Raw genomic sequence first — 11,921 nt, 5'->3', positions numbered from 1 at the left:
TAAAACTATATGCTTAGTATGCATGAATTCAAAGCTATATACAAGTTTGATATTAAATTTAAAAGTATATGCTTGATATGTATGAATTTAAAGTTATATAAGTGTAATATTGTCAAATGTAAAATGATCCAATATTCCTATAAATAGCAATATTGGTGATGAATATTTTCGATATGACTCATCTTGCAGATAATGAGTTCATAGTTCTAAGACTGAGCAGTTAAAGAGGCAGTAATATAAATAGCATATTGCTTATTGATGGAGAGAAAGAGCGTAAAACTAAGTTGTGGTCAAACTATATTAAGGATCTATATTAATCTATGATATACAGCTTACCTAACTTATGAGGCAATAATAATGACTATTAAAGCCAAGAGATACTAAAGAGGTAGACGAAAAAAGAGAAGACGGGAATAGGGGTGAGACCTAATGCAACGAGGCTCTGCGAACCTATTCAGGTAATTATATCACAGATCAATTTTCAATCAATAACATACAGATGAACTAATGCACATATGTTAGCCATTTGTATCACATAATGCCTTTATCCACGTTAAATGTACAAATTATGCTTCTTTATCTATGTAAATATAATATACATATATATATATATATATATATATATATATATATATATATATATATATATATATATATATATATATATATTCATTACTTTAGAAGCAAAATGTAAAATAATTTCTTTTTCTACAAATCATCAAAAAGATTAAACACTACCAATAAAATCTTATTCATGAGGTAGGAGACACAAGTAAAACGATATAGATATTAACATTTTGTAAAATGCATATAAAATATAAGAAATATACATAAACTGTTTAAAAAAACGTGAAACTCTAGCCAAGGTCATCCTCTTATGTATAGAAGTACATAGACCAAATTCCAATATGTCGACATCAGGCGTATTTTGCATCCATTACAAACGATCTAGTTTGGGATGGATGCACGTTCGCACTAAGGGGCGGAAGGACAGCAGTAAAGACTTATTATTTTCAACCAAACAGATACATTGGAGGTGTATGTTTAAAATGGCACTTTCTATTATATCTCACTTCCACAAGAGACCTTCAGTATGTTTTGACCGACGAACCACGATACAGTTCTTATAGGTAAACGTGTATACGTAAAATACATAGTGTACGAGGTCGAGATATTTTAATTTGTTACTTTCAAAGGTTATTTCTTGTTAAAATGATCTGCAGTTGCCACATTAAATGCTTTTGGTGTCACCTTTCTTTACTGAACAACAAAATTAAGCAACAGTTCATAAAATATAATATACCGCGTCATAACATTTGCACAAATCTGCACGATAAAATTATGGAACTCTTTTCCTAAATTATGTATAAATATTTATTATATTGTATACTTATTTGTAACTGTAATGTAATCAAGTTTAAAAACTTAATCTGAGATGAAAACTAATAAAAAAGAAATAGTATACATACATACATACATACATACATACATACATACATTGATACATACATACATACATACATACATACATTGATACATACATACATACATACATACATACATACATACATAACTCCAAACGGCAGACACACTTCTTTTGATTGAAACATACATGCATATAGTTTATATCCAATAAAATTAAATCAAATGTCACTCAGATGGTCAGATATATAATACATCGGTGCTTGAATGCTATAAAATATTTTGCGAGGCATAAATTAACCTTAGTAACCCAATGTCCGTCTTACGTACCGATGAATTCAATAGAATATTAATGTATCGTCTTTTTACTTTTTTGTAGGATAGACGATTACGTGCTCCTAATGATTAGCTACAACAGGTCACTGATCAACATCTAAAAAGAAAATTAGCATGGCATTTTAAAACGTGAATTAAAAGCGTTGCCATGGATATATTTGGTACTTCCGCACTATCTCAAAATATATCACTCTATAAAGTACTACTTGCCTGTCAGTATACAGCTATGTCCCTTGTTCGAATCTGTCTTCTCCAGTAATATGTAGTGTCAATTTAAATTTTGTTCGTACAAATCCATAATTTCCCTTATATCCAACCACTTACAACAAATCTACTCCCAATCCATTCAACAATACAGCAGGAATATGATGTACCTGATATTTTTCGTTCTCTCTCTATCTCCGTCTCCCCCCTCCCTCTCCTCCCCCCCCCCCACAATATATCTCAAGAAATATACGTCTTGACTCTTTCCTGGATTGGTTTCCAGCATTCTGGACAGAGAGATACTTCCATGGAACATTGGTCACACAAACAAAAATGTGTGCAAGGCAGTACAAGGATAGCTTTATTCCTTTTATGGCAGCGCTTACACATCATCCTGGATAATAGCATCACATTCTCCTCCAACAGAAATCCAAGCTGTGCATCTAAGACAGAGGAAGAAACATGCTTTAAAGATCTTGGTTGTAAAGATGTTACAAATTGTAAACCATCTAAATATTTATACAATATGAATACATCGATATGGAGAATAATCATTTAGCTCACTACAATACGCTTTTTACTGGGTTTTTTTCACAGTTTGAAAATTTCATAAAACATTCGTTTCTATGGCAGTAAGTGTTTCAAACTATGTCAAATAGATGTAAGAAATCGTTGGTAAACTTATATAAACAGATCCAAAACATATTTGTAGACACAATCGGAAATATATTTCGATAAGAATACTCACGGACGGCAGTTTATGAAACTGTCGTATGCGCGATATAAAAAATCTTGAATTTTAAAAACTTTGACACGCGTTTATTCGGTCAATATAATTAACTTTTGCTCTATCAAATTATTACATCGTGACCCGATACATAAAACAGTTGTCGTCTGAGACGTCGAAACGTCAGGAACACCTTTCTTACAAGTCGGAAGTAGTTTTGTAGAAACAAAAGACTACAAGGTTACCAGTAAATAACCAGAGGGTATATGGGTAATAACTATGACGGCAACATTCAAATGACGCATATTATTTGTTGGTTTCATTTACGTGATTTAACACAAATGATGCAGCTAATATATTCGACAACTATTAAATTTCGCATTACAGTTTTGTGGTGTGAAATTAAACGTTTCTATATTGATTAATACTTAAAATCTTCTCACTATAAGCCTCAGAAGACGCATTGCTTCGAATGGTGAGGGTCTGAATTACCTTTTCAATATTGTTTTACATGTTTTCTCTTTGATTTTGAAAACAGTTTATTACGCTCTTTATCGTTTCTAAAATGCGTACCTTTGTGTTCTTCTTGAGCAATTTCATTATTATTCGAAATCTTCGTGGAAGAAATTTCTTCAGTCGTTTCTTTCTTTCTTTCTAAATTTTGATTTTTCTGGTCAGGATTTTCTATGTCATCTGTAGGTATGTTGATTTGCATGTCTTCGTATGACAACAAAACATCCAGTATGCTCATAGCAGTAAGCGAATCATGTCCTGTCAACCAGAAGCAAAACATCAAATATCGACAGCACAATAATGAAATTGCCTTAACGTTTCTGTTTTGCAGTTTTTCCAAGCTTGCATCTTATCTACTCAAATGATTTTGTTTGACAAGCAAATGATCTTTATTATAATCAAAATATATGTATTTGTTAACTGTAGCAAACCTTTCTTCCTTAGTTCAGTAATGGCCATTTTCACCGCCTGTTTGGAATATCCGTGATCCAGGACTGCCAAAACCGCTGGAATATTCATGTCCAGTTCCCATTCTTGCTGTTTTGTTTCTGCAGTAATAATAATAATAATGATAATAATTATTATTATTATTATTATTATTATTATTATTATTATTGTCGTTGTTGTTGTTGCTGCTGATTTTACCGCATTAGTCATAAATTAATGCAAAGTTTAATCTTCTTGTCAGATTACGTACTAATCAACTTCCTATCAATTATCTCATTTCAGTCATTTTCATTCTGTAGCGACCGAAATCTATTCAAAGCTTTTATCTCAAAACAAAATATTATTTTTTAAAACTGATTATAGCATACGACTGTCATAGCACAACCAAAAGCTAATACATCGCTACTAATAAATCTAATTTACACAAGACAGATTTTTTTCTTCTTCTTATGTCTCGTGGTTTCTACATAAAATACTATTACAGTGAAGACATTATTGTACCAAGGTATCATTAATATTATCATGGAGATACTGTATCATAATATATGTAATATTATCATGAAGATATTATTGAACCATGGTATCAGTAATATTATCATGAAGATATTATTGAACCATGGTATCAGTATTATTATCATGGAGATATTGTACCATGATATATGTAATATTATCACGAAGATATTATTGAACCATGGTATCATTAATATCATCACGAATATATTATTGAACTATGGTATCAGTAATATTATCATGGAAATATTGTACTATGATATATGTAATATTATCACGAAGATAGTATTCTACCAGAATATCACTATAACCTTACATGCCAGAAGCAGTGTCATTTCTGATCAGACGTAATTAGTTCAACTAATGCTATATGCGTAAAGAAAATATATAAATTTACTTTCTTCATCGATGGTCATCTTATCTAGTCTTCTGATAAGACCTTCTGAAGGAGCTGTCGTTTCCGTTGACGCTGATGCTGTTTTCTTGGGCTAAAATGCATTAATTTTGGGGTGGTAAGTGTCTACGTTTGCAGCAGATGTTCCGGAATAATAATTCCTCAAATATGCTTTGCATATAATCTTATAGAGAATATATGTGCACAAAAAGTCGTAATCTGGTTGAACCCGAAGATTCAGATACATATTGATGTTGGACTTCAGAGTCAAGACTCAATGATGTATCGCGTCATGTAGTTAAATTTGATGACTTTCGATGAGTTTATTAATATTGTATTTTAACATTCCATCGTTTACTAATAATGACTTTATTAATAAACAACATTTGAGCTATAAGACTGGATGATGGGATATAGACCAACATGTACCGTCGCTAAATTTATAAGCAAGTAAATTTTCAGAAACATCAGCACAACTGCAAGTATAAATTTGATTATTTTTTTTAAAAATCATAAAAGTTGCTAACTTCTTTAATTATACCAAAGGCATGAAGATAACGAGACTGTTTGAATAGCTTTCAGGTGACACTTCTACGAGAATAAAAAGTCCAATGCCTTACTGTAATGAAATGTGTATTGCCAAATAAAAAAATTGAACTTCATATACTGAAAGGTTATAATTATTGCTGTCGTGAACACTGTTTCAAATAAATAAAATACGCCAAGGAGTGAACTGATGTGCAAAACATTTGTTTTTATTTCGAATGTTTTCAAAATATATGCTATCAAGCAAACCAAGTACAAAGAAGGGTGATTCTGGAATGTGCTTGACAATAATACGGATGTGTGCATTATTTTAATTTTCTTCACTGAACCCATGTTTCATGCGAGAGATGGGAAAAGACACAATTAAGAACACAGTAAAATAATTTTACAAACCTTGTTATTTTCAGCTGCATTCACCTCCCCACTCAAAGGTTTATAGTTGGACTGTTCAAGGTGTGGACAATCTGGAAACCATTTGTAATGTTCTTCCCACGGATCATCCCTCGGCACCCAATTTTTTAAGCCACCGTCACATGCATAGCACCTGACAACGTCACCATGCCCTAATCGTGTCAAAGAAAGAAAGGTAAGATGTTGAGACAAATAATTCATATGAACTTAAATTCATATGAATCGGAATCGATTCCTACGTTTTTACATGTAACGCGTTAACGGAGTTAGTCCTCGATTTGCGCAGTCTCGCGTGGCAGATTGGAAAGATTCAGAACGTCACAAACCCAATGATTATAACGTCTTCATTTTTAAAGGATTTCAAACATATAACTGTAACGAACGAACACCAACAAATCTAATGTCAGAATCTTTTGAGTTGTAATATTTAGTTTTATGTTTTCAGACAAGTAATGAAAGACGTTTTAGATTAAAAGAATAAAGTAGAAGAAAGACATTTCTCTCTCTCTCTCTCTCTCTCTCATATATATCTCCAATAATATGTATTAATTTTCATTGTCATTAATTTATTCACAGTGAATAATTAATTTATTCACAGGGAATAAATTCAGTACGTAGTTGCGTATTTCTCAGTCATGTGTGTGTGTGTGTGTGATTCGGATTTTTAACCTAGCTTCAACAATTTTTCGGACATATCGCTACGATGTCTGCATTTTGACAGTTTAAAGTGATGTCTAGCACTGTGGCATTATGCCGTAGACATGTAGCATCATGACCCACGCAGTCACATAATCCTGACACCAGGCCGACCAGTCCCAACACTAACCTCTTCATTCGGAGTGCTAGCAAGGCAGCTGTTAGTACCATATTTAAAGTCTTTGGTAAGTCGGGGTTCGAACCTGCGACCTCCCGCATCCAAGACGGACGCTCTAACCACTAGGCCACCAGAGCAGTATTATATATATATATATATATATATATATATATATATATATATATATATATATATATATATATATATATATATATATATATATATATATATATATATATATATATATATATATATATATATATTGGTGGTGAAGTGATAATATTTTAGAGAGATAGAACCCTTGAGACTATTACTTGCAGGAGAAAAAGATACTTGATATTGTTTTCGTATAAAATGGTTCAATTTCTTTGCAAGTTATGGTATACAAGAAGCTATACAATATTTATATCAGATCAGCAGCGTTTATAGATGTGTTTCATGCTGATGTTAAGGCCTGGACCTGATATGCATTTTTTTCAGTTTCCTTGAGATTGAGACATTTATCACGCATGTTTATCTAATTACTCTCGTTTTTCTTGCTGTGTAATTTATGACGTTATTCGCATGGTAGAATGTGAGGAAAATGAACACGCTAAGCAACTGAAACTAGAGAAGGCTTGCAATTCGGATGAGAGTACATGTATTTCATCTTTTATATTCGATGACATTAATATGAAAAATAGCATAGCTATATGGCAGTGACTAACATTGTACGAACATTAAGAGAAGTTAAGTAATGATGCACTAAATATTAGAAAATTCTGATTTTGAAAATTGTTCAAACATATTTGGATGAGACGCAATAAATAATACAATTTTGATTTTCAACTATAATTTCATTTTTGTTGGTGTTCATTTAAGAGAGGGTTGACCTTATCGAAATCGTTTGCAACGGAGTTACTTTGTAATATATAAATCCCCATACCTGTGTAGTAGAATCCGGCAGCAGCAATTGTTTTGACATTCACACCAGAGATAAGAGGGAATCTTCCAAAAGTTGACAGTCGTACGTGATAGGATGAATATTCTGGAAATAGAATTTTCTTTATCTCAAACTTTGATTAACTTTTCTCTGAAAAAAGTTCATACATAAAATTGATAATATTATTCTACATTAGCTTTTCTTGGTAAGGGCCCCCACGTGGCCAAATGGTCAAAGGTATTTGCTTTTAGAGAACACAGACATCTGAAATTTGTCCGCATTGGTTCGAGTCCAAGACGCTGCCAACGTGGGTGTGAGAGAAAGCTTGCAACTAGGTTACCGTGGTTCGATGGTTCTTCCCGAAGTTTATCCCGAGTTCATCCTACACCAGATATACTGGCCGCCATGTAATATCATGTGCTGAAAATGGCGTTAAACCCACCAACAAACATTATATGGGTACAATATTATTATTATGTCATAAAAGCATTGGCCGTTACGTATTCCACAGTTAATGAATCAACTATGTTGTTTCTGTATTGCATTTCCTATATTTTGCTTATGCACAACAAATCAAACAGGCGATGGGGAGGCTGTTTTGGTTTTTGTCTCTTTTTTGAGTTTTGAAGAATCGCGAATCGCTTAAAAGAACGTTTGACCGTACAGCTGTATCAAATTAAACTTTTCGAAAGATGTAGCAAATACGTGTATAAGAAATATTATCAGTAATATCTAAACATTTCATAATGTAAGCAATAGTGGTATTGCATATTTGAATAGAAAACTATCTTTGACTTCCCAAAAACTATTGGCATGTATTTGTGAAGAAAATCAGCTTTGCAGCAAAAATATAGCTGTAGCAGATAAAGTTAATTCAAATAATGATAATAATACACAAAAGAAATACAACTATTTTTCTAAGTTCATCTGGAGACAGTCACATGACTTTTATATGTTCTTCTTCTACATTTCCTCTTTTGTTTGTCGGATCTTTCAATGTTCAGCTCAATATACGAATAATATGCAGATTTTATATATATATATATATATATATATATATATATATATATATATATATATATATATATATATATTAAGAAACATTTCCTGAAAGCTATTTTGTAAAGAATTGCCTCAGTTTATTTTATTTAAAAAAATTGGATGTCTCAATCCTTTGATTCCTTTCTCTGAAAACGATACAAAAATCATGTAATGTTTATTTCAAAAATATGACGCGCTCTTCCGAAATGATTTTATCATTTTGTTAAGAAATATTTTAGTTTCTGTCAATTTTTTAAATGTATTACTCAAGCGACGAATACTTGAATGAAACTGGTTCTTACCCGTGGTCATCAAACGACTTTACAGGCGAACAAAGAAAATATACTACTATCCCCTTGACCTGTTAAAAGAAAATTGATATAATAGTGAATAATAACAGAGAATCTTGTATATAATGTACTTGAGAGAATCTGACAAACTTATAGATGTTTACAAATCTTTCCATTGCTTTAAAAAACCTATGCTAAAATCATATATTTATCTCAGTTTAATAATATTAAAAAGGATTAATGCATACATTGATAATGCTTTAAAAAGATGAAGCAAAGAAAAATATAAAAGTTAAAGTTCATTACAATGAAAATATCAACATATTTCCATTATTCTGGTGGAATAAATCTCATGAGTCATTCTGTTTTGAAAATGAAAAAATGGTAAATAGGCATTAAATAAGAACAACGTACGTTCTTTTTATAAATACCTGTGCATGTTATATATGCAAGGCATGTATATCCGTATTAGTTACGTGTTTATGTGCGCACGGGTATGTGTGATATCTGTAATTCTGTAATACACATTACCCTGACAATAATATAAAATATCACTCAGAGACATCATTTAATTATTCAAATATCTTGCATTGTATTAATACATGGCTTTATAAAAGTGTACGTGTATTGTATTTCATAACTTTGCTTATAGTGCATTTAAGTAGACATCGGTGCTTCCTCTATGTGTAAATGGTTGATACAACACGTTCTCAAATTTGAAGTCATTGTATGAATATTATATGTGAATATATACATTAATTTACAACTGAATGTGATTTATAGGCCCAATAAGCAGAGTGCTTTAGGTATATATATTATTGTCATTTATATTTGTTTACCAGGCGCATGTCATGTCAGTATTATAAAATATTTACCTACTGACCTGCTTACTTTTATAGTTTTGTTTAATCTTGAGTGCTGGTTGTAATTTATGTGGATTAAATACATTGGATATTTCGTTCCATACATGTATTTCTGCTGGCATTGCGTAACATGAGAGTGAAGAAAATTACTATTAAAACACAAATCAAATCTTTGGGAAAAGAACAACTATTGTTTAAAATATAGTTTTATTTTATATTTGTAGGTACTCCAATGAAATGATGCAACATTGGCCATAAATGACACGGTTAAAATTCCTAAAACTTTGAAGTTAGACTTAGATTTATATTACAAATTCAGTCACTGAAAATCAGGATTAAATCCGTGCGAACATTTTAGAAGGTCTGGAGACATATCACATTGACAGATTGTTCATGTCTGAATATTTCTTGCAATTAGGTTTTGATAAAGCTATTTCGCAGTTTCAAGTAAATCCTGTCTCAAACTTTTGTGAATCCTAACTTCAATTTCAAACTTTCGAGGTATTTTGTTTGTAAACTACAATTTAATATTTTAATTCACTCTTCACTTTCAACGAGTGCTTACTTTGGGGCATAGCAATGAAATGCTGGCCTTAATTTTGAATCTATTCAACTTTTACTGAGCGGCGGCATTTTGATTTGAGTACGTACTGAAAGTCGATAGTCTTCGTGATTTGCTAAGGTGCAGACGAGGGGAAAACATCATATGGGTGTCGCCTAAAGATGCATCTGGTTTTGAATTACTGCTGGTTCATGTCCCTGTCATTCGGAGATGCATCCGAGCCTACTTCTTTTAACCAGCTTGTACATAATAAATTAGAAGCGTGCACGAATTTCGATATTTTCTGTTTCGTGTAGAACAATTTGTTTTCTGGATATGTGAACATTAATATAATCATGTTGCGAACTCAGCAAAGAATTAGGCACTAACCTTTACCTGACTAGTTCCCTTGTATTTTATTAAGAATGTACATGTGATATCAGAATATATAGCTATTATAACATGCCATTATAGTTATGCCTTTGTGTAAAAATTATACGAGCAAATTTATGAAGCTTGCTAAACAAATGAGAATATACACTGCAAATCTCGTAAAATATCTCGCTTTCGACCTTCATTACCTTCCAAACAATTTTGATCTAAGGCTGGAGATTCTGGTAGCAAGATCGATATTTATAGATCGTGATAAGTCCAAAGTGTCTCTCTGATAAAACAAAAATAAAAGAACAAATACTTAGTCTCTATAGATAATTAAAAATTCAGGTAAATTCATCTCTTGGTTTCTAAACGAAATGCACTTCGTTTTAGATGGATTAAAATTTGATACCCAATGAATAGCTTATTTTCATAGTTTTTGAAGGCCATCATTTGAAAATACTTCGATTAATAATGGGTCAGAACAACTGGTCTGAGCAGGAAATTCTCTTCAATATGCGTTTGAGAAAGTTTAAACTACGTAATATCATCAATGTAAGCAAATATAGGAGTGGATCAATAACACATCAGTGACATAAAATACATTTACATGTCCCACACATGAAAATCCGTTGCCGGTGACTTTTAGAGTTGCAATAGTTGTTTATAATATTAATTAAATGAGTAGGATTTCCTCCGGTCTTTGATTTCAATAAGACTTTTTTTATACCACACTATATCAAAGGATTTATAAATTTTATCATAAAATGATAATTGAAAGATCATTACAATATTTGGTTTCTACATACTACAAAAGAACGTATGTGATTATAATTACAGTTAATATTACAGTAAAGTAAATGATAAAAAACATTGATAGGGATCTTTGTACAATGCAACAATATGCATTATGTTTAGCACACATACAGGAGGAATAAACCATAAGCCAAGCTTTCGACCTGCAAATTAAAGCGAGAACCAAACGTTATCGATGATTATATATACACACTGTGTACGTGGCGTTTTCTACATGATACACGTCAGGACATGTTAAGTCGTTCAACTCTTGTTTGGTCATACCATTGATATTTGCGTAATTTCAGTACATGTTTGAGGTAATTCAGTACTAGGAACGTATTGTAAATTGAATCAAGGTTATTTCCCCAACAAAAACAGTCATCAATACGTAGCGATATATATATATATATATATATATATATATATATATATATATATATATATATATATATATACCCCTTTACAGTTATCAACCGCTCCGGTGGCCTAGTGGCTAGAGCGTCCGCATCGGATGTGGGAGGTCGTGGGTTGGATCCCCGGCCGAGTCATACCAAAGACTTACTAAAATGGTACTAACAGATGCCTCGCTTGGCGCGCAGCATTAGGAGTTTAGTGGTTGGACTGGTCGGCCTGGTGTCAGGATAATGTCTGCAGCATGATTCCCCGGTGCTAGACATTACTATAAGCTGCCACACTGCAGACATCGTAGCGATATGACCGAAGAATTGTTAAAGCTACGTTAAAAATCCAAGTCACACACACACACA

At 32.1% G+C, this 11,921-nt stretch overlaps 1 protein-coding gene across 1 annotated transcript; it reads right to left on the bottom strand.

The window, feature by feature from the left end:
• Window positions 1–1,159: 1,159 nt before the first annotated feature.
• On the bottom strand, window positions 1,160–11,757 carry LOC149773715 (baculoviral IAP repeat-containing protein 8-like). Its single transcript, XM_089946090.1, has 9 exons — window positions 11,732–11,757; window positions 10,563–10,645; window positions 8,590–8,648; window positions 7,250–7,351; window positions 5,493–5,662; window positions 4,557–4,647; window positions 3,634–3,750; window positions 3,263–3,460; window positions 1,160–2,405 (listed from the first exon to the last, which is right to left on the bottom strand). Exons 3-9 carry the CDS (start codon window positions 8,597–8,599, stop codon window positions 2,203–2,205), a joined length of 891 nt encoding a protein of 296 aa, XP_089802216.1. The 5' UTR covers window positions 8,600–8,648; window positions 10,563–10,645; window positions 11,732–11,757; the 3' UTR covers window positions 1,160–2,202.
• Window positions 11,758–11,921: the final 164 nt, after the last annotated feature.

Source organism: Sinohyriopsis cumingii, unplaced genomic scaffold (assembly GCF_028554795.1).
Source record: "Sinohyriopsis cumingii isolate HCF-2022 unplaced genomic scaffold, ASM2855479v2 utg000622l, whole genome shotgun sequence".
Classification (NCBI taxonomy): domain Eukaryota; kingdom Metazoa; phylum Mollusca; class Bivalvia; order Unionida; family Unionidae; genus Sinohyriopsis; species Sinohyriopsis cumingii.
The sequence above is the reverse complement of the archived record's forward strand: the minus strand, read 5'-3'. Positions and strand labels throughout refer to the sequence as shown.